Source organism: Phocoena sinus, chromosome 20 (genome assembly GCF_008692025.1).
Source record: "Phocoena sinus isolate mPhoSin1 chromosome 20, mPhoSin1.pri, whole genome shotgun sequence".
NCBI lineage: Eukaryota > Metazoa > Chordata > Mammalia > Artiodactyla > Phocoenidae > Phocoena > Phocoena sinus.
In genome coordinates, this window is record NC_045782.1 from 8,953,165 (window position 1) to 8,974,888 (window position 21,724).

Here is a 21,724-nt window from a genome sequence, read left to right on the forward strand (position 1 = left end):
GAGGGAGAGTCCTGGGCCTGTGTTTGACCCTCCAGCCTGGGCCAGGGCTTAGCAGAGGCCAAACCCTTCACCTTGCGTGTCCCTCCTGTAGCCAGCCACCTGCACCAGCCCATAGGCCCTCTGGCCTGTTTGGTGTCTGTCCCCATCAGCCCCTGCCTGGTCCTCTACGCCAGGCTCTGACCTCTGCACAGACACTGGTCCTGATCTTAACTCCCCGAACAACCCCATTACCAATGACCACCTCACCCCAGCACCCACTCCCCCTTTCTCTCTGACCTCAGAGCTGTTCACTGGAAAGGGCTGTGGGCTCGGACCCCCTCCTTCTCCCTCACTGGCAGAGTCACTTCTCCAAGGTTTGTTTCTTTAGAGCCCCACCCCTACCTCCCAACACAACAGCAGGCAAAACCAACAGTTAAACTTTTATATTTACAATATTCTCTTCATCTTTTGCCAGGTTTAAAAATGTGTACAGAGCCGCGAAGGGTTGGGGTGGGGACATGGGATTGTCAAGGAATTGTTCTGGGGACAGGGGCTGGGCATTGGAGTCCGTGGCTGAATCATGGGATCCCTCAGCCCCCCTCCCATGCCCCAGTTTGGGGGGCATCTGTCTACAGGGTTCAGGGCCCAGGTCCCTAGCATTTAGAAGGCAGGGCTGTTTGGAAAGGAGCTAGACCAGGCAGGGGAAGGGGTGGGAAAAGAACTAAGTTTCCATGGGTGGAGGTGGGGGCAGAAGGGACAGTCAGGAGGCAAAGTTCTGGGGAGCCAAGACCAGGGATTTGGGGGTCAGTGGAAGATAGCACTCCACCCCCTATTCAAATTTGGCACCAATGAACCCACAAAATGCCAGCAGACAAGGATTGGCTCCTTCTCGGCTGGTGTCCCTTGAAACCCTTCCCGACATTGTTCCTTTCCCCAGAGGCCCAAACCGTTTCTCTTTGGGCAGTCACCTTACACACATCCTTTCAAATCAAATTCTTCCTGCTGGTGTCTGCCCAAGCGCCGTCCCCCACTGCCCCCTCCATCTGTTCCTCAGTACAGCTGACCCCGTTCTCTCCCCCAACCTGTCCGGGGAAGCCTTTCTCCCCTGTTCTCCTCCCCTCCCCCCACACTGCTCCTTTCCTTCATCCCTGGGGGAGAGGGGGCAGGTCAAAGGAGGGGGTGGGCAGCTGAGGGGAGAAGATGGCTTGAGACCAGGAAGGGGATGTCTTCAGAGGGGGACGGCGAAGGGGGGAGGGAAAACGGGCAGAGAGGGAGGGATGAGACATGGCGAGAAGAGGGACGCAGGCAGGACCCCTTTAGCTGCCATCTCCCCCTCTCCTGTATCCTACCTGCCCGGGTCCAGGGCTGAGGAATCCTTGGCACGTTTTGGGGGGTCTTTGCCCCTCAAACCCACCTCACCAGTTTGGCACGGATGAGAGATGGTCTGAGGACTGAGGGAAGAAGGGCTGCCCTCAGACCGCGGTGCGGGCTTTGGTCAAACATGCACGGCCTCGATGGGTGGCAGGTGCCACGCAGCCCCCCCACCCCCCGAACTCTAGGGGAAGGAAGGGCAGAGCTTAGGGTCTGTTCATCTCCTCAGGGTTTGTCCCTCCCCCTCAGCTTCTGTCAGTTTGAAGTCCTTTCACTTGTCCTTCTCACAAGTCTCCCTCGTGAGAAGTTAAGTGCTGGGCCTGAGGCCCTAAGATGCAGGGAAGTGCTGGAGAGAAAGGGGCCATCTGCATGGGAAAACGTACATCCACATGCAAGAACATGTTTCCACTCAGAAATGCATCCTGGACCCAGGGGACGCAGGATCTCCTCACTTCCCCGCGGCAGGGAATGTGTGTCTGTCATCTGTGGAAGGCGAGGTCTGCCCGGGGGAGACCGTGCTTCACCTCACTTGTGCCACGGGGGATACACATGCTTCGCTAGGGCGGGAGGGCTGGGGGCAGGGCAGGGGGGCTGTGATTTCCTCGCTACTTCCCAGGCACCACCCTGCGTCGTCCGGTGGCCAAGGGTCGCTGTTTGTGAACACACCACTTCCAGGGTCTCCAGGGGGTGGGAGGAGGGAGGAGGTGGGAGAAGGCATGAGGGAACAGGATTCTGGGGCACAAATCCCCACAGAAATTCTTTGAGGGAGCCAACATGTGTCCAGGGCGGCAAAAAAAAACCTCACCCTGCACATGGGAAAACATACCCCCTCGTGAGAAAGCACACCTCCACGTGGGAAAATACTTCCACGTCTCCACACACCGAAGACGGGTGTCCAGACGACGGAGGGGAAAAAACACCCCCCCAGTTGTTCAAAGGCCCAAGTCCGGAGAAGAGAACGGGCCACTCCGCGCGGGAGAAGCGCACACATCCCGGCGAGGAAACCCATGTCCACCTAAAGCTCCTCGACGTGTGACAGCTCCACACGACAAAAGCCTGTCGCCAAGTCCTCCTCCCTGCCTTCTGAGCGGGCCGGGAGGGCCGGGGAGGGGGGCCTCCCCGAGCCGCCCCCTATACCCGAGTGGTGGAGTGGGGATGGGGGAGCGTGTTGTTGTGGCTGGTAGCGGTGGGGGGAGGCGGGGGGAAGGGCCCAAAGGGATGGAGGGAGGGGGGCGGCGGGGGAGGGGGTGGCCCCAGGCCGCTGGGCAGCAGGGTCAGGGCCCCGGGGGCCAAGAGAGGCACATCGTCCGGCGCCCGGCGCAGGGCCAGGGTGTAGTCGGGTGGGCAGGCGGGGCGCAGGGCCTCCGCAGGGTCCGCCCCGACGCCCCCGCCCCGCTTCAGCTGCAGCGACACCAGCTCCTCCTCGGGTGGCAGCTCACGGCCGGCCGCAGGGAGCAGGGAGCCCCCGCCGGGCACGCCGGAGCCCGAGCCGCCAGGGGGGCTGAGCCGCCTGCACCGCAGCTCCTGCCGCCGGTCCCGCTTGTAGTAGAGGGCGGCGAAGGCAAGGATGTTGAGGAAGAGGAGGGAGGCGCCCACGGCCACGGTGACGCTGAGCTCCGTGGAGTAGTCTCGGGAGTCCCCGGGGAAGCGGTCGTAGGCCCGGGGGCCCGGCTCGGGCTCGGGCTCGGGCGGCAGGGTGGCCGGAGGCGGCGGGCGGCGAGTGCCAGGGGCACCAGGGGGCGGGCGCGGCGGCCAGCGCGTGGCGTAGGGAGGGAGGCGCGTGGTGGTCGTGAAGAGCTCCGTGTGCAGGCTGTGCAGGTGCGGCACAAGCTCCAGCCAGAAGGCCACCTTGTTGGCGCGGTAGTTGTCGCGCACGCGCGGCTTCAAGCCGATGTGCAGGTACTGCTTCTCCTTGCTGTTGAACTTGCTCCACACCACCTCCTCGAAGCGGTTGGGCTTGGTGTGGATAAACTTGGTGTCCTGTGGCACCGGCTGGTTGGGGTCGCTGTGGACACAGGGGGGCAGGGAAAGGAGGAGTAAGGGTGAGGCTCCCATGAAAGGCGGGGGTGGGGGCGTGCTATGGGAGGAATGGGGAGAGAGATGGACAGAGAGGCAGAGAACTGGGGAGACGGGAAGAGAGACAGAGACGGACACGAAGAGACAGAGAAACTGCCAGAGACGGACGGACAGACAGACAAATAGGGATGAAGCCAGACTGCCAGAGACAGTCTGAGATGAGGACAGAGGGGCAGAGAGGGCAGAGACAGACCACCAGTGACAGAGGCAGAGTCTGAAACTGAATAAGATAGAGACATATGGAAACAGAGACACAAAAGGACATGAGAGACAGCCAGGGGGAAACCAGCGAGTACAGAGTAACCAGATCAAAGCAAGCAGAGATATCAATAGATTTCAAGAGAGAGAGGCAGAGACAGCAATAGACAGACAGACACAAACCCTCACACACACTCAGATACACAGATGGGAGCACTCAGACAGCGGGCCGAGCTCTGGGAGGAGAAGGAGAGAGCTGGGTGGGCAAGGGAGGGAAGGAGAGACAGACACGGAGCCAAAGGCACCAAGTGAGCCCGCCCCCCAGAAAAGACAGGGACCTCTCTGTCCAACTCTTCTGAGTCTTCAACACACACAGAAGAGCTGTCCGGCAGGTGTCTGAGTCGAGAAGGCAAGAGTGCCTTGATGGAGGAATGATGGCCGTGTGAAGGAGAGGGAGAGAAGGGGCTGAGGATGGAGGGGGTGTGCGCCCTGACCCGCAGAGATGCCTGACCCAGCCCCTCTGGCCCTCACCCGGTCTTGGCGAAGTTGGTCCAGTAGGTCATGACCACAGCGCTGAGCATGACATCATTCTTGGAGAAGTTGCAGGGGAAGAGGTCGGTGGCGCCCACCATGGGCACACCAAAGACGTAGGGTAGCTCGTCCCCGTGCGCTGCATCTGCCCACTCGGGCCGGCCCTCAGCCTGGCAGTGGTGGTAGAAGGTGTAAAAGTAGACAGGGGACTGGTAGTCAGCGTGCAACTTGGCGGTGGCCACAGCTGGTGCCACCCACTGGTGGTCGGTAAAGAGCGCCAGCAGGGTCTTGCGCCGCATCTCGCCATTGTCCCTGTCGGCCCAGTCCGTGTACATAAACTTGATGGTCTCCCGCAGCACATCCTTGCCCTCCGGGTAGCCATACAGGTTGTCCACAAAGTTGGAGACGGTGAAGTCGAAGGCGCTGGCGGACACGCCGTCCTCGCTCTCCGCCGAGTCCTCCACGAACTTGAGGCCCTCTCCCTGGTTGACACCGATGAGCATGTCGTAGTTGAGGAATTCTCCCTGCTGCATGAGGATCTCAGGGTCATCGGGGACTACGTCACCGTCCACCACGGGCCCAAAGGCGATATGGTAGCTGGGGAGAAGGGGTCAAGGTCTCATCACCTGTTCACCGGCCTCCTCTCAGCTCACAGCCTGCTGAGTCCTCTGCTCAGAAGACCCCTCTCCCCTAGTTAAAACCTTCTGAGCCCTTCAGGGTACTTGGCCTCTCGGGAGGAAGTCCTCCCTCAAGCACTTCATGGAGCCTCGTGCACACTGGCTCTCTTTAGGCACCTCCACCTAGGGAAGGCTACTGGGAGAAGGCAGGGCCCCGGGAGGGCCTTGAAGTCCACCTCTCCTGGCTAAATGGAATGCCTGTGGCCTGCGGGCACCTCTCACCCTCAACCTCCTTGGAACCAGCAAGGAGAATGGAGGCCTGGACCTGGCACTCTCCCAACCCCATACCGGGCGGGCTGCACGTCCTGGTCCACCAGCTCCCGAGAAGGCTTCCGGCGCAGACACTCCACGGCCTCGGCGCTGTCCTCCCGGTCACAGCCCACCTTGGCCGCCAGCAGCCGCGTGTACTTGAGCGGCTGGTAGTTGACAGACCAGCTAGAGATGGCAGTGCCACTCTGGGCGATGGCCTTCTGGAACAGCCCTGGTGGGACAGGCAGGCTTTAGGCTGGGCTGTAACAGCCTGAGGGAGGAGAAGGGGGACCTGGTGGGGTCAGGGGTGTGAGAAAGGGGACAGGAGGGACAGGCTGAGGAGGTGGCTGGTACCTTCCGAATGGTGGGAGAGGATCAGAAGGTTGACACAGGAGGCCCCTGCTCCAGATCCGAAGATGGTGATGCGCTCGGGGTCGCCCCCAAAGTGGGCAATGTTCTCACTGAGCCAGCGCAGGGCCTGGATCTGGTCCAGGAGCCCATAGTTGCCTTTTGCAGCCTGGTCCCCAGTGCTGAGAAAACCTGGGGGTAGAGGAAGAAGGAGGGCTTCCTGGGGGTGTCACAGCACCCTTGCCCTCTTTCTGGGCAGCTCAGTCCAGCCCAGAAGCCATTCTGCTTCTGTTGGGTTTAGAGGAACCCTGCCGGCAGGCCCTCCTCCCAGACTCCAGCCCCTAGAGTTGTCTGCCCACCCTCACCAAGCACCCCAAGCCGGTAGTTGAGTGTGGCTACAATGACGTTGCCGTAGGCGGCCAGGACAGAGCCATCGAACATGTTCCCGGTGCCCTCCATGTAGGAGCCGCCATGCAGAAACAGCATCACCGGCTTCTTCCCGGAGTCCCGGATATCTGTGTGGGGAGGGGGGGGGGGTAGGTGGGCCGGGGGGGTGGGGTGGGGGTGGGGGACAAGGACACAGTCAGACCAGAAGCAGCACCGCCCGGCTCCCAGGCCTGCTGAGTTCCAGCCCTGAGCTCAGGGGACATGTCACTCCCATCCCTGGGGGGCAAGACCGGATTCCCCTCCCTCCCTCCCCAGCTAGCCCTGGCAGAAGATCCCTCCCCACCTCCTGCCGGTGTGCCCTACAGCACTTCTCTCCATGCCTGGCAGACCTTCCAAGAAGCCTAGCAGAGGCAGGGCTGGGGGCTGGCCCTCCTCAGGGCATCTGCTGGACCCAGGGGAACCCCTCTCCACACACACACAGCAAATCTCCTTCCTGCTCCTAGGAAGAGCGAGCTCCCAAGGCTGCCACTAGAGCTAGAGATCCTGGGAGGGTCCTGGCGTTTCCTTCGACTCAGGCCGTGGGCCTCAGCTCCACATGGTAGCCTGGTCTGTGGGTGAGGGGGTGCCAGGCCCTAGGGTCCCTGGGGGCTTGGTCTCCTCCCCGCCCTAATTCCTTTCTAGGTCACCTCCCCAGTTACCATGGCAACCCCCAGCCTAATTACTGTGGCAGGAGGCGGCAGGGTGGGAAAGAGCCTGCCTAATGAAGCCAGGGTGCAGCTCTAGTCTCGGACCCCAAAAACTGGCCTAAGTCCTGAGCTCTGGATCCTTCTCTTGCCATGTCCCCAAAGGATCCCATGATCACTCCCATATGTAGAAGGCCCCTTGAGGGGTAACTAATTCCGGAAGAGGGTGGGAGTCTGAGAGGGCTTGCTGGGGTCCCTGCCCCTGCAGCTCCTCCACGATGCAGCCACAGTGCCTGTGCTGGCGTCACCCCTGGCCTCCAGGCCCTCCTCTTTCTTGACACCTGCAATCTCTGACCAGCCTGGGCATTCGGACAAATAAGATCCAGGCCTGGGGTGACGCCAGCACAGCTGGTCCCCAGTGCCTCTGCCCACCTCCCTTATGCCGCTAGGAACTTCCCTCCTGGCAGAAGGTCAACCAACAGGTCACTGAGACACTCCCCTCCATCCCCCCACAGACAGCTTCCTGCCTCCTGTCTCTTAGGACCTTCTATGACATCTCCTTCCACCTGACTTTGGCCAGGAGCTCCTAGGTGGGCAGTGCCCTCTCTGTGTCCTCCCCCAATCCTATTCTTCCCTTTGTTCCTGAACCTCCAGTGGCCTTCCAACAGTTCAGGCTGGTCTCCTTCCCTCCGAGGTCCTGTCCTCACTCCTCCCCGCTCCTCCCCACCCAGCACCTCCACTCCCAGCGAGGGGGGAGGGGGAGTCAGAAAGGGGAGGAGCAGGAAGGGGGGCTGGGGCGACAAGAATTCAAAACCAACAACAAAAAAACAGGATCAAGAAAGAAGAAAGAAAGAAAAAACAACAACCAAAAAACAAGAAGCTCTCGGGGCAGATTCAACAAGAAAAGAAAAAAAACCCAAAAAACCAAGAAACCAAAAAAGATCCGTTTTTGGAAAAAAAGAAAAAAAGAAAAAAGTTCTTTGCACTTTTTCAAAATTTTGTGATGAAACTTCAAGATATTGGGCCCTGTTTTCAAAAATGTCCAAATTCTTTAATTTGCTTCAAATGTGCGTTTTCTGCATCGGACAGGCTATTTTTTTGGAAACTGTAGCAGGTTTCTGCTGTTTCGATTGTGTCATCAATTTGCCAACTTAAATTTGTTTTTTTCAAATGTTATTTTGCTCCAAATTAAAATTGTTTTTTCAAATGTTATATTTCACAAGTTTCAAAACAGTCCAAATGTCTGTCAAACTAAACATTTTATCCAATTCTTTGCTGTTTTTTGGTTTTTGTTTTTTTTCTGACATTCCAATTTCTTTTTGCACTTTATTTTCGCCAAGTTTAAGCTTTTCTTGCCGGTTTTCTAGTGGGTCCAACATTGTTCAAATTTCGTTTGAAGTTTTCATAATTCTTTTTTCCAATTATTACAAATTTTTCTTTTCTTTTCTTTTTCGTTTTTAGTTGGGAAAACGACTGAGGGGCCTTGAGGGCTGTGAGGGCATTAGTTAGGGGCAGGGCCGAGAACGTCCTCTTATCAGCAACCACATGCAGCAGCGGGATTTTTAAATCTACCTGTGTCTGGCGGATTGAGCGTCGCCTCGTCACGTTTTTTTGTGAGCGGACCTAAGACCGGGAACACAAAACAGAGAAAAAAGGACAATTTTGTGGGGAAAGATGGGGGTCGAGGGGAGGTGGTGGATGGGGAGGGGAGGAGAGAAAGCAGAAAAGGGGAGGGTGAGGGGCAGAAAAAATAAGCCGAAAAAAGCAAAATTTGTTTTCAAGAAAAAGAAACCAAGAAAAGAGAAAAACGTTTCTACAACCCAAATTTTGTTCCCCTCCCCGGAAAAAGTCATGCCCCAAAGAAAAGTCTGGTTTTGGGGGGGTGGGGTGCCTGCGTGGGCTGAGGCCTGTCTTAAGACATATTGATTTGGCTGGAAAGGATTTGGCTTGTCCAAGTGTTTGCTAATTGCTGGAAATGAAACGGTGTTAGAGGTGGGGTGGGTGGGAGGGGAGGGGAAGCCAACCAGGGAGCCTGGGAGCCCAAGGCCAGCTGTGTCCCGCCCGGGGAGGGGCGCCACCACTCACACAGGCCCTCTTCAGGACCAGCCAAGCACCTGCCCACTCCCCTAGGCTGTAGAGAGGAGGGGTTCCAGCAGAAAGGACTCTGCTTCCCTCTGGACCCATCTGGAGGGCAGAGGGTAGGATGGGGTTGGGGCAGCCCGTCCCCACAGCTCACAGCCCCTGGAAGCCCTCAGCTCTCCACTGGCCGGCGGAGGGGAGGTCAGCGAGGGATGCCTGCCCACCTCCCAGCCTCTCACCAGCCAGCATTTCTCTTCCATCCCCACTCACAAGCCTGACTTCTCACCCCATCTCCCTACTGTGGGGTGAAGCAGGGAAAGGGGTCATCAGGTCTTGCCCTCCACTCCACCTCTTCCCTCTGAGCCCCCTCCCCACCCTCATCCCTTACCCAGGCCTGCTCTCCTCCCCCACAGATGGTGAACTCCCCACCAGGGGCACCAGCCCCCCACCAACCCCTGCTCTAATGCCAAAAGCCCCCCTCCCCAATTGGGGGTTCAGTCCACAAATAGGGAATAGGAAACACAGTGCCCTGAGCCAGCCCGACACATAAGGTGCCAGGAGGTGCGGGGAGGCGCAAGGTGTGCCCCGTCAAGGAAAGGCCTCAGACTGGGCTCAGAGTTTGGCTCTAGGCTTCTTTCAGATTGGGAGATTAGTCAAGGGAGAGCTGGAACCCAGAGACCTGAGGGGTTCCCCCAGGCTGATCAATTTCTCCTCAGTGGCCTGGGGACCAGCATGAGGAGGGATGGGTCAGTAAGGCTGAGGCCAGCCTCTGCAAGGCTTCTCCCAACTGGTGGTGATGGCCCCAAGGGGACCCATTAGGATCAGGGCCTGTTCTTCTCTGACAGGATAGGGATGGGGATGGGGATGAAGTCAGCAGGGTGTGTGTGCATGTGAGAATATGATGTGTGCGGCTGTGTGTGTATGAGTGTGTGTGTGTGTGTGCCTGAGTCAACGTCTTCCTCTCAGAGCTGGTGTGAAGATTTAGTGAGATCACCTGAATGTGTCAGGCCCCAAGCAGGTCTGCAATAAGCGATGGTTAAAAATACAGAAGGTGTGGGCATGGGTGGGGTGGGGGCAGGGTGGGCAATTTGTGTGGAGGTGTTGGGGTGGACAGTCCATTAGTGGGAAGTGCTGGGTGAATGTTTCACATGAGGTGTGACGAGACAATAGCCCACTGAGCGGGGCTTTGCAGGCGGGACAGCTTTCTACCTGAAGATGTGGGTGGAGAGTCCACGAGTGGAGAGCATTGAGATGGGTGGCCTATTGGAGGCACTAGGGTGAATAATTCACTGGTAGGAGGGCGCTGGGGTAGGTGGTCCATGAGAGGGCAAGGGAAGGTAGAGTGGATGGCTCTGAGGCAGAGGGTGTTGGGATATTGGGGAGGATGTGTGGAATGTATTAGGGTAAGTGGTCTATCAGAGTGCTTGGAATCTGAACAGGATTGGAGTAGAAATTTCCATGCATTGTGTGTATGGGTGGCTAGGAGGCGTGGCTTATACGGGGAGGGGTAGTGATGGTGTTGAGGTGCATGAGGTGTTCTGTGATTGGCATGTCCTCTGGGTGCAGGGAGCGAGGTGTTGGAGTACTTGATCTGTGAGTAGGGTGTAGGGTTGCCACCTGTGCTGTCACAGCCTGAGGTATGATACTGATGACCTCTAGGCAGGAGTTGGGGTAAGCAATGTCTGAGAGGTGTTGAGAACATAGGGGACTGTGGTGTGAGCAGCCTGTTGGAGCACATGGTCCAGCTGCAGGGTTACTGGGGTAAAGGTCTGCATATGGGTGTTACTAGGGCACATGATCTATACCCAGAGATATTGGGGAGCACAGGTCTATATGGGTGACAGGGTACAGAATTCCAGAGAAGTGTTGGCGTCCGTGCTGTGTGAAGGTGCTGGGAATTTTGATACGTGGGATTCTAGAGCACAAGGTCAGTGTGCCGGTCGGTTGGGTACCTGACCTGAGTGTTGAGTATTTGAAATTCCTGGTCTTGTAGTGGGACTTGAGTTCATGATGTGTGGGTGCTGGGTGTGTAGGGTGTACAGTGGGGTTCCTGGGTACCAAGCCTATATGTAAAGTTGTTGGAAAATGGCCTGTGGCGGGTGTTATCAGAGTGGATGGTCTCTGTGTGTGTCGGGTGTTTTGGAGTGGTGACACGGGGAGTAGGAAGGATAACGTGGGGGCTCTTTGTGAGGATGGTCTGTCGGGGTGGCTGCAGGCCTGCTGATTACCCTCTGCCATGGGCTGCTGGAAAGTACTGACACTGGTTGGGCTCGATGTGCTGGAGGCTGGCTGGAGGGAACTGTCCGGTGGGAAACTGCTGCTGGGGACTAGAGCACTGCCGCAGTGAACTAGAGAGTTCATTGTCAAGAAGAGCCAGCTCGGAGCCCCGGGGAAGGTGTTCTGTTGGGGATGGGAGTGGGAAGGTGTTCTGTTGGGGATGGGAGTGCTGTGCTGTGAGTGGAGGGGCCCTTGGCAAGGAGTTTCCCGGATCCTTCGGGAGTGTATAGCGATCAGGGGACAGAGCATCCTGGGGAAGAGGCACTCAGCTCAGGTGAGGGGCCCTGCATGTGACAGAAGGACGTCTGCCCATGCTGGCCTGGGGAGAAGGAGTCTTTGCTGTCCTTGAGGTGGAGGTGTAGCTCAAGTGGGTAGTGGCTGGGGACAAGCCCAGGCCTGGGCGCAGGAGATGGGGTAGAGCCGGAGTGGCTGTCTAGGCAGCTGATGATGGATGCCTCCACCACCTGATCGCCCTCAGTGTCCCCTCTGTGTGTGCCTCTGTGGGCAGCGGGTGGGTAGGCCCAGCCTAGTCCTGCTGCCCTCGCCATCGGCTCTCTGGGGCGCACAAAGAGCTTCTGGGCTGACTGTGGGATTCGTTCCTGGGACTGCCTGGCAGGGACCCGTACCACCCTGGGAGGGCACACAGAGCCCGCAGGGACGCACTGCCCCTCACGGCCCCGGCGAAGGCCCAGCTCCCGGCCAGGGGCCTGCTGGCACCTGAGGGTGTGCATGGATGTCTGTGGGCTGTGTCCACCGGGGGCCCGGCCAGGTGCTCGCGCCCTTACCGTCCTCGGTGGGCACGTAGAGGTTGAGGTACAGGCAGTCCTCGCTCTGGTTCTGCACATAGGTGGCGGCCGCCTCCAGGTTGTCGGTGAACCACACGGGTAGCATGATGGCGGGCAGCGCCCCGTGCAGGTTCTGCGGGCAGGCGGGCGGCAGGGTGGTGGCGTTGCGCACGCCGGGCCAAGAAGCGGGGGCCTCAGGCGGCTGGAAGCGGCGGGCGCCCAGGGGGGGCGTGGCGTAGGGCACGCCCAGGAACTGCACGACCGGGCCCAGGATCTCGTTGTTGAGCTCGCGCCGCACGCCGCGCACTCGCCCGTAGGCCGTGTTCACCACTGGGAAGCGCTCCTCCCCTAGGCTGCCGAGACCCAGGCCCGGGCCGCCCGGGGCGCCGCCGCCGGGACCCCCTCCCCCCCGCTGAGCCCCCGCCAGCCCCACCAGACACAGCGCCAGGAGCCACATGCTGATGGGGGACCCCCCTCCCTCCCCGGGACCCCCCCCCTCGGAGAGAGAGAGAAGGGGGGGAGAGGGAGGGAGGCCCCCCTCGCCCCAGGAGGGAGGAGGGGGCGGGGGAAAGGGAGGGAGGAGGGGGGTGGGGAGGGACCTGGGTTAGACGGGACAGAGAAGGGGTCTGTTCCTCTCCATGGAGGGGGTGAGGGGTGGGGAAGGGGAAGGAAGTGGAAGAAGGTGAAGGCAGGCCCAACCTGCGGGGAGGAGGGACAGACAGACGGACGGACAGAAAAATACAGAGAAGAGGTGCAAGAAGGGAAGGGAAATTGGACGGGGCAAACAGACAGGAATGGGGAAACAGAAGAGACAGGTGGTTAGTGACTCGGAATTCAGACCAAGTTGTCCCCCTTCTTCCATCCTCTGGCCCCTTGACACCTCCCTCCCTACCCCAGCCACCCCCTCCCCTCAGCAGGGACCCAGATAGAAAAGTCTGAGGCTTGGGTGAGGTCCAGATGTGTTAAACGTCTAGGACCACCAGAGGGGAAGGAGGGTCAGCTCCCCAGACCCAGTACTTCCCCTTCCAGCTGTTTATCCCTCCCAGGCATGTTCTCCTCAGGGACTCAGGAGTCCCAGTTCCCACCTCCCTGGGAGGGATGAGACAGACAAGGAAGAGAAAATAAAAATACCAAGTCATTAATTAGCAGGAAGTGGTGGGTTTGTTTATACGTGTTAATCACTCCTGAGCTGTAATTTCATGGCACTGAACTCCCACCCCAGGCCAGACTTGGGTCTTTCTTGGGACTGCACAAGCCCAGCACCTTACCCTCCCTTCAACATCTCATTCTAGAAGGATTTGTGTAGTGGGGGAGACCCCTGCACCCCAGGGCCTCTCCATTTCTCCCCTCAGAAGTTAAGGTGCCTTGAGGCAGGGAGGGGATGGGGAGGGGATATTGGAGGGGCAAATCCGGGGACAGGTGCGTGATTCTGCAGCCGGTTGCCGGGCGACAGGATGCTGCCCCGCAATGCTACCTCGGCAACGGGCTGCAGCTTTAACCCTGGAGTGGGGGTGGGGGTGGGGGTCTGGAGGAAGACGGGAAGGGTCTGGGTTGGTTATGGGGTCCATTCAGGGCATGAGGAGGAGAGCAGAGACATGAGTCAGAATGCTAGAGTTTCCCCCAGCCTTCGCATAGAGGGAGAAGTATATGTGTTGAGGGGAGCTGGAGACTAGGGGCCTAGAGAACCCTAAAAGAGCTGCCTCTTGCCCCTTGTTGGCCAGTCAGAACTAGCCCTAGTGACCAGGCCTCCGGCTGGGAAGAAGGGGTGCTGAGGTGGCTTTAAGGAGAATCAGATGCACCCACCAATGGCTCCCCTCCCACAGTCTTGAACAGCCTTGAACCCCAGACACCTCTTCTTCTATGCATGGCATTTTGACCCATGCCCTGGGGACAAACATTGGCTTCTTCTCATCCCATCCCAGCTATTCACCTCCCCTTCCCCTTGCCAGCCCCCACAGTTGCTGCCTTGATGCCTGGGTGCTCAGGGCAGCAGGAGCAGGACAAGGGAACAGATCGGACTGAAGGGGCAGACACCCGGGTCATCTCAGCAAGCCCCCCCGTCCCCCCCCCAGCCGCCAGAGCTGTTTGCTGACGCGGGGTTTTCAGAGCCAGGCACCAGCCCGCGGCTGGCTCTCTGCAGGTGTCAATTTATTCCAGAGATGAGGACACAGGAATCCTTACCACACACACCCAGTCATGCCCTCCCTTTCTTCAGGCCGTCTTAAGCTCCTGTTCCCCCACCACCTGGAGGGGGCTTGGGGCTGGCTCCTCCAGGTTCTCCTCTGCCTATGCCAGGCTGGACTCTGCTTCCATGGCCTTGCCGCCCCTCCCCCACCCGCCCCCTCCGCCTCCCGCGAACAAGGTCTGCCTCTGTCACCCCCCTCCCTTAAGGTACTTTGGGCCCCTGGCCTCCTCCCTGCCAGCTTCTCTCCCTTCTTCCCTCCCACTGGAGCCCTCCCCCCCCATCTCTCTCCTCTCCATAGCGCTCCCTCAGAGCATCTTTCCACGGCCTCTTCCAGCTTGCTCCAGCTCTTGCCTTCAGTCTCTCGCCCCTCAGTCTTCTTTCATCTCTCTCTCTTCTACACCTCCCTCTTTGGTGTTTCTCATTTTTCTGTCTCCTTCAAATCCCTTCCCCAAATTTCTCTCTCAAGCCCCTTCTATTTCTCTCTCTCTTTCCCTATTTCTGTCTCCCCCATTTTCTCTCCCCTGCTCTCCTCATCTCTGTCTGCCACATCTTGCCCCCCCCAATCCCTCTGCCTTGTTCGCTCCATTCCTGCCCAGGCCTGACTCCCCCGGTCAGGGAGAGTTGAGGGACGGGGGCTCAGGCCATAGCTCCCCCCCTTCTTCCTGCAGTGGGGAAAATGGCTTGGCCGGGAAGGGGAGAAGGAGGGGGAGGGGGAGATGGGAACACACGGGGTCTGTGGGCCCATTCAAAGGATCATTCATGGGCTGGAGAGAGGCAGAGACAAAGAGACCGAGACGCAGAGACACGGCGAGAGCATCTCTAGGCGGAGACACGCAGACAGAGCAGGCTGGGGGAAACCAGGCGCAGGGAGAGAGATGGGGAGAGGGAGACCCCAATGGACCGCCACGCAGCCCCCTCCACCCGGCCCAGTTTAGCTCCTACCTGGCTCAGCCCTGGGGCCGTGGTGCCTCCATCCAGGGCTCTGAGTAGGGGGCGGACGGGCTTCGGGAGGGGGGCGGCGGCCTCTGAGCCCCCGCGGCCCCGCAGGCCCAGCCCCCGCCCGCAGCGCCTCACCCGGCGGGGGAGGGAGATCGCCCCAGCCCCCGGGGGCGGGGCCGGGATCCAGTCGATCCCCGGGGAAAGGAGAGGTAGGGGATGGGGTCAGGAGGAGCCCAAGAACAGGGAACCCCGCAGTGGGGACGGCGGAGGGAGGAGGAGGCAACGGGACAGGGCTGGATTGGGAATCCACTGGCTCCGTGGGCTGGCTTCGAGGGACCAAAAGGCGGTACAGGCGGAGGATCCTGAGGGATCGGGTACGGGAGGAGGAGTCCACGGCAATCCCCAGGGGGCCAAAACCCGGGAGCGCAGGATCCGCGGTGCAGGGGCAGGGATCCAGCCGGAATCCTCAGGGAGGGGGAGGGATCTAGTCGATCCCGAGGGCGGGCGGGAGGGAGAGGTCCGAGGAGTCAGAGGAGGGCGGGAGCCGAGTCTGGAGCCCCGGGGCGGGGGTCGGCACAGATCCTAGGAGGGAAAGCGGAGGTAAGGGGTAGGCTTCGGGCAACGCTCAGCAGCCGGGAGGCCCGGACTCCTGGCCCCGTGCGCCAGGGCCCGCCCGCCCCGCGTCCATCCCAGCCAGAGAGTGATGATCCGCCGGCTGAGCAGCCGCAGCAGCCCCGCGCGTCACCGCGCGGCCGCCTCCCCCGCCCCCTGCCGAGAGAGCGGCGCACACCCCTCGCTCGCACCCGCCTGCCCGCCCGCCCTCCAGAGTGTGGGGGGGATTGGAGAAGGTGGAAGGGGACGGGAGTGGACAGACCGACGGATGGACGAAGCAGCCCAGCAGGGCAGGGTGGAGACACCCCACACACACACCGTTATCTCCCACCCTCCGGGTTCTCGCAGTTAGTGCGGGGGGTGGGGAAGGAAGGAGGGGGTGAACTCTAAGGGGCGGGACATCGTATGAAGGCGGAGCCTTCGGTTCTGGAGGCGGGGCCATTTGGGTAGTGGGCAGGGTTTAACGGTGGTGGGTGGGGCTTGGCTATCCGTGAGGCCGCCTCTTTTTGGGAGTGGGTCTGGTTTAAAGCTGAAAAGGAGGAGCTTGTGGGAAAAGGGGCGGAACTTTGCAAGGGGACCGGGATCTTTGGAAATTGGCCGGAGGTGGGGGGGGGAGCGAGGTGTTAAAAGAGGCTACCAACTTGGAAAGTGGGCCAATCCGTGACGCAAATCCTCTAGTCCCGCCCCCCAACCCCGCCTCCACTGCTCCGCTCCTCCGCTCCTAATTGGTTCTGGTTTCTCCGCCCGCCAGAAGTCTTCGCCACTCAACAGAGGTTTTACAAAGGCCCAAGTACCCGGGTGAGGACCTGGACGCTGAAATGAACGCGGACCGGATTGGGCACATGTGGACTTTATTTGCATGGGAGATCGGGATTGGCTGGCCTCTTGGGTGGCCCAGGCGGTGTTCGTCCGGCGCGTGACCGTCCACTGCCATGGCTGGTCCGGGGGCTGCTTTCCGCCGCCTGGGCGCCTTGTCTGGAGCTGGGGCCTTAGGCTTGGCCTCCTACGGGGCGCACGGTCAGGAGGCTGGGGATGGAGCTGGGATTGTGTTGGGGGCGATCTTTAGGGTCTGGTGCAGAGGCGGAGTCTATGGGAAGTGTCGGCTCTCCCATCGACCAGACGACCCGCGAAGCCCTAAACCTTTTAAAGTCCCTCAGCCCGGCCCAGTTGGTTCCCAGAACTGCCCAATGCGTGTTTCCACCAATTAGAAGCCTACTGGGGGCGCCCTTTCTTGCCTGCGTCCACCTGGGTCCCCCTGGGAGTGGGGGCGGTCGAGGTTGGCGCTAGGACTGGTAACCTTTGCTTCTCCTTTCCACAGGAGCCCAGTTTCCGGATGCCTACGGGAAGGAGGTGAAGTAACTGCCCTGGGGCTCCTCGGCTTCGGGGCCTATGAGGGCAAAAAGTATGGGGTCCCTGAGGGAAGTAGGGGAGGGACAGGGCGCGGGCCTTTGTAGCAGCAAGGTATGCAACTCTTGAGGCCTGGGTGCCTGAGGGAGGGGCAAGCTGGGGCTTGAGAGGCGGGGTTGGAAGACGAACTCTTGTCCGTTGTGTCCCCCCGGGATCCTTCGTTGCTTAGGAAGTCCCCCCATTTCTCCTTTTCTTACAGCTCTTTGACAAGACCAACAAACACCACTTCTTACACAGCCTGGCCCTGTTAGGGGTGCCCCTGTGCAGAAAGCCCCTCTGGGTAATTCCTCCCACCCCTAACCCTGACCAAGCCCCACCCACTCCCTCTAGCCTGCCCTGTTCTTACTGGCCTGCATTGCGCCTTGTATCTCCTTCAGGCCGGGTTACTGCTAGCTTCTGGAACTACCTTATTCTGCACCACGTTTTACTACCAGGCTCTGAGTGGAGACCCCAGCGTCCAGACTTTGGCCCCTGTGGGAGGGAGCCTGCTACTCTTGGGCTGGCTTGCCTTGGCTCTTTGAGCTTCCTTGTGTTTAATTTCTGGGTACTTCCTTTTAGAAGTGGAGCAGGGAGGGGATTAAAAGAGAAAGGCAAATAAAGAACTTTGGAGTCTGTGTTCATCTTAACCTCTTAAAGGAGGAAGGGTAGGGATTGTCAACCTTTGAACTCCTTCCCTTTCCTAAGACCGAATCAGCGAGACTTGGGCCTGGGTGGAGAGTCAGGGTTCACTTCAAGTTAACTTGTTATGAGGTTCTTAAACTGGTGGACATTAGAGTCATAAAGAATGCTTGAAATAATGCAGATTCTTGCCAAAGCCCTCCTGGCAAGGGCCTTGCAATCTGTATTCTAATAAGCTCATCTTGTGGTTCTGATGCTCACTAGCATTAATACTAGATTTCTGTAGGGTAGTGGGTTTTCTTTCCTTTTTAATTTTTTATTGGAGTATGGTTGCTTTACAATGTTGTGTTAGCCTCCACTGCACAACAAAATGAATCAGCTATACACATACAGAGATCCCCTTCCGTTTGGACTTCCCTCCCATTTAGGTTACCATGGTGCATTAGGTAGGGTTCCCTGTGCTCTACAGTATGTTCCCATCAGTTGTCTATTTTATACATAGTATAAATAATGTATATGTGTCCATCCCAGTCTCCCAATTCCTCCCACCCCACCCCTTTCCCCCTTGGTATCCAGGTAGATGGTTTTTTGAGCAGCCCCTTACTCTAGAAGTCAGGGTTAAGGCAAGGTGGGATGAGGTGTCATTAGTTACAAAAAATACTTTGGGGTTCAAAGCAGGGACAGAACATCATGTATTGGGGGTCAGAAAATGCTTCACAGTGCTTGAGATGATTCTTAAAAGAGCTCTGTTGTGTGGCTGAAACAGTGAACAAAGACAGAGGTGGGAGGGGAGGGGTATGGGGCCACCTGAGTCCTCGGTGTGGGATGAGTTTCTGACTTAGGCAGGAGAGGAATGAGAAAAGGTGGCAAGGTAGGCTGGAGTAGCACCTATAGCAGAGAACTGGAGGGTATTTAGTGGGCACTTTTTATTAAACCAGTGCTCATCAAGTGTTGGTCACGTGTCAGACAGACACATGTTACAAGGAAATTAAACCATGCACGAGACAGACACCATGTTTCCCTCGTGGGGTTTCCCATCTGGTATAGGAAACAGACCTTAAACAACTAAACACAAATATATCACTGTGAGGTATGCTATGTGCTTGAAAGAAAAGAACAGGGGGGCTGGAACAATGGGGCAGTGGAGGGTGTGCCCCTTTAGATGGGAAGGCCTCGCAGAGGAGGTCCTGTTGAAGCTGGAACTAACCATGCGCAGAGTGGAGGGGAAGTGTGTTTTTGGCAGAAAGAATACCTGGCAAACAGGCCGAAATGGAGCAGTTTGAAATCCCTGAGGCAGGAGAGAACTGGGCGGGTTGGAGAAAGAGCAAAAGCAGCGTGGCTGACGTGTGGTGTGGTGAGGCGCTCAGAATTTATTTGCAGCGCAACGGTTAAGTCATTGAAAGGTTTAAAGTGAGAGAGTGCTAGGATCTGATTTATGTGTTTAAAAGATCTGGAGAACCAATCAGAGGACAGCAAGGATGGCAACAGGGAAACTAGCCGGGAGGCCACTAAAGAGGTCCAGGTGTGAGATGGTGACGGTGGCTTGGCCGAGGGTGGAAGAGGTGGTAAAAATGTTCAATTCAGAAGGGGTGAATGAGAGGGAGATTTCTGGTTTACGCACCGGGTTGGATGGAGGTGCTGTTACTTAGATGAGAAATACTGAAGGGTGGGGCAGGTTAGAGGGAGGCAGATCAGGAGGTCAGTTTTGGACATGTTGCTTCTGAAATGCCTGGGAGACATCCAAGTGGAGGCACCAAGCAGGTAGTTGGGGAGCTCAGGGAGGTGTCTGAGCTCAGGAGAGAGATCTGGCCTCAAGTTTACTCTGCAGCCCACTCTGGTCAGTCTTCTATCCCATCTCTTCCCCATAGATGCCCTTGGAAGGATCCCATGAATCACTATGACCTCTTGGTTGCCAGACCCAGTGGATGATTTTCAGTCTCACCTTCCTCAGCCTCTGCAGCATCTGACACAGTTGGCCACACTGTCCTCGAACACATCCTGTTCCTTCTCTGACACCACTCTCCTGCTCTTCCCTATCTCTGTGGCTCCTCTGCCGGCTTCTTGTCTATACCCAATTTAAATCAATGGTTTCCAAATTTTAATTAAAAAAAAATTGAACTCATAGGTATACATATTTTAATTTCACCTTTTACAATTTCTATTTTTGTGTATATTTTATAAACGTGCATATCTGCATAGTATACTGGGGGGTACATATTTAATTTTTCTGACGGTGTGCATTCAAAAAAGTGCAGACTGTTTAGCTGAGTGAGACGATTTCTAGGTAATTTCATTTGGCCCCATAGCTTTAATTACAATCTGCATATTTCTAAATCCAGAATTTATCTGCGACCCTAGTCCTGGCTAAGCTCCAGACCCTGTAGCAGCTGCAGTGTACAGTGTTCAGTGGAGACCTGCAGGAGTGAAGTGATGAGGGAGAGCGGTGTGTTCCAGACCAAGGCAAGAGCCTTGGAGGCAAGAGAGCCCTGTGCCTTCAAGACCAGAAAGAATTGCTGGTGGCTGGCTTGAAGATCATGAGAGGGTCAGTAGTGAAAGATGAGGACAGACGGGGCCAAATGGTGGAATGCCTTGTGCTGAGAGGTTGGACCCTTCTGAGGGCAATGGGGAGCCACTGAAGCATTTATATCCAGGGAGGAAGCATACACTTGAGGTGTATTAGTAGAGGATCACAATATCTCTTCATTTTAAAGATGAGGGGAGGGATTTCCCTGGTGGTTCAGTGGCTAAGACTCCATGCTCCCAGTGCAGGGGGCCCGGGTTTGATCCCTGGTCAGGGAACTAGACCCCACATGCCGCAACTAAAGAGCCCACAGGCCACAATGAAAAAAAAGATCCCACATGCTGGGATGAAGGTCCCGCGTGCCACAACCAAGACCCAGTGCAGCCAAATAAGTAAATTAAAAAAAAATTAAATAGGGGAATTCCCTAGCAGTCCAGTGGTTAGGGCTCTGCGAGTTCACTGCTGTGGGCCTAGGTTCAATCCCTGGTTGGGGAACTAAGATCCTACAAGCCGCACAGTGCGGCCAAAGTAAAATAGAGTAAAATAAGTCCTCAGGGGGACCTCCAGAGTGGTCCAGAGTGCCAGTGGCAGAGCCGACACTGGATCTCCAGGCTCCTACTTCCCAGTGCAGTGCCCTTGCTGCATTTTCATCCACCCTTCATCTCAGGCAGCATCTGGAGCACAGGGAACCTCCAGCTGGAGGAAACCCTGACATTTGGCATGGCCACCGTCCATGTAATATATCCCTAATACCTTTGCTTTGATCCTCCCTGTGGGTCAGACTCTTGGAAAACCAAGATAAATAAGGACCACGTGGTAATTGGTCCCTATTATTGCTGCACATTGTGTCCAGTCTTCTCAACAGTCCTGCAAGTCAGTGGAAAGTGAAGCTAAGAGAGGTGAAGCAACTTCTTCTGTATCATACAGCCAGGACCTGGGGAAGCTGTGATTCAAACTCTCTTCTGTCCAGTTCCCAAAGCTGAGCTTTTTCCTTCTTGTACATACCAAGAAACTCAGATTTCAGCAGTGGAGACAGACCCTTTAAAAAATAATTTGATACAATGTGTTCAGTGTTACAAGTAGATACTGAGGTGGGCTTGTTTGCCTTAGGAGACTGGTAAGACTTTGGCGCATTTGCTGGGTTTTCAGCATGCATAGTTCACCAGAAAAACGGACAAGATTATACTGGTAACAAGTCGAGGAGAACTGGAGTGCCTGGAGCTCAGGATGGAGTGGGCAGGCAGGAAATGACAAAGCAGTAAGAGTGAAGGGTCTCCTGGGCCAAGCCTGAGTCAACTTTGACTTCCCTTTTCCTCACATTCTATATCCAAGCCATCGTCAAGTCCTGTTGGCTCAAATACATAACTGGAAACTGACCATTTCTCACCACCTCCATTGCTACCACTCTGGCAGCCTGGTCCACGCCACCTGCAAATCTCATCTAGCTTTCTGAAAGAACTTCCCTCTGCCCTTGCCTACCTACAGCCTACTCCGGACAAAGCAGCCTGAGAGAGAGACAGAGAGAAATCCTTCCAACACTGTCACCCTCGGCCTTAGCTGCAATTTAAAATCTGCTGGGGAATTCTCAAAAAGTTCCTATGTCTGCACCTCACCCCAGATATTCTAATGTAATTGCTATGAAGTGGGGCCCAGCTAGAGGTATTTTTACAGCACCCCAGATGATTCGAACTTGTGGCCAGGGTTGAGGAACACTGTCACAGTATGTAAATCTCGTATCTCTTCTCTGGCCAAACCCTCCAACACTTTCCATTTCACTGAGAGTAGAAGCCAATGGTCTACAG

At 57.2% G+C, this 21,724-nt stretch overlaps 2 protein-coding genes across 5 annotated transcripts; one reads left to right on the top strand and one right to left on the bottom strand.

Annotated features, from left to right (window-relative positions):
- Positions 1 to 407: 407 nt before the first annotated feature.
- On the bottom strand, positions 408 to 15,464 carry NLGN2 (neuroligin 2). Of its 4 annotated transcripts, none has more exons than XM_032616112.1 (8): positions 14,768 to 15,464; positions 11,641 to 11,773; positions 8,072 to 8,122; positions 5,795 to 5,944; positions 5,436 to 5,621; positions 5,121 to 5,313; positions 4,156 to 4,752; positions 408 to 3,355 (listed from the first exon to the last, which is right to left on the bottom strand). In XM_032616112.1, exons 2-8 carry the CDS (start codon positions 11,744 to 11,746, stop codon positions 2,482 to 2,484), a joined length of 2,157 nt encoding a protein of 718 aa, XP_032472003.1. In that variant the 5' UTR covers positions 11,747 to 11,773; positions 14,768 to 15,464; the 3' UTR covers positions 408 to 2,481. The 4 variants fall into 4 exon arrangements, with proteins under 4 accessions (XP_032472003.1, XP_032472001.1, XP_032472000.1 ...); XM_032616110.1 differs by having other exon boundaries at positions 11,641 to 12,339; XM_032616109.1 differs by having other exon boundaries at positions 11,641 to 12,729.
- Positions 15,465 to 16,244: 780 nt separating this feature from the next.
- Positions 16,245 to 17,396, top strand: TMEM256 (transmembrane protein 256). Its single transcript, XM_032616146.1, has 4 exons — positions 16,245 to 16,393; positions 16,695 to 16,726; positions 16,983 to 17,063; positions 17,161 to 17,396. Exons 1-4 carry the CDS (start codon positions 16,309 to 16,311, stop codon positions 17,302 to 17,304), a joined length of 342 nt encoding a protein of 113 aa, XP_032472037.1. The 5' UTR covers positions 16,245 to 16,308; the 3' UTR covers positions 17,305 to 17,396.
- Positions 17,397 to 21,724: the final 4,328 nt, after the last annotated feature.

What these genes read in the sequence shown, in the direction of transcription:
- TMEM256 (XM_032616146.1), top strand. Translation starts at nt 16,309, where the DNA reads ATGGCTGGTCCGGGGGCTGCTTTCCGCCGCCTGGGCGCCTTGTCTGGA. An exon ending in GGCCTCCTACGGGGCGCACG is followed by an intron (nt 16,394 to 16,694) that starts GTCAGGAGGCTG and finishes TCCTTTCCACAG; the next exon opens with GAGCCCAGTTTCCGGATGCC. An exon ending in CGGATGCCTACGGGAAGGAG is followed by an intron (nt 16,727 to 16,982) that starts GTGAAGTAACTG and finishes CTTTTCTTACAG; the next exon opens with CTCTTTGACAAGACCAACAA.
- NLGN2 (XM_032616110.1), bottom strand. Translation starts at nt 12,097, where the DNA reads ATGTGGCTCCTGGCGCTGTGTCTGGTGGGGCTGGCGGGGGCTCAGCGG. An exon ending in CTACGTGCCCACCGAGGACG is followed by an intron (nt 8,123 to 11,640) that starts GTAAGGGCGCGA and finishes TCCCGGTCTTAG; the next exon opens with GTCCGCTCACAAAAAAACGT. An exon ending in CTACCGGCTTGGGGTGCTTG is followed by an intron (nt 5,622 to 5,794) that starts GTGAGGGTGGGC and finishes CTCTACCCCCAG; the next exon opens with GTTTTCTCAGCACTGGGGAC.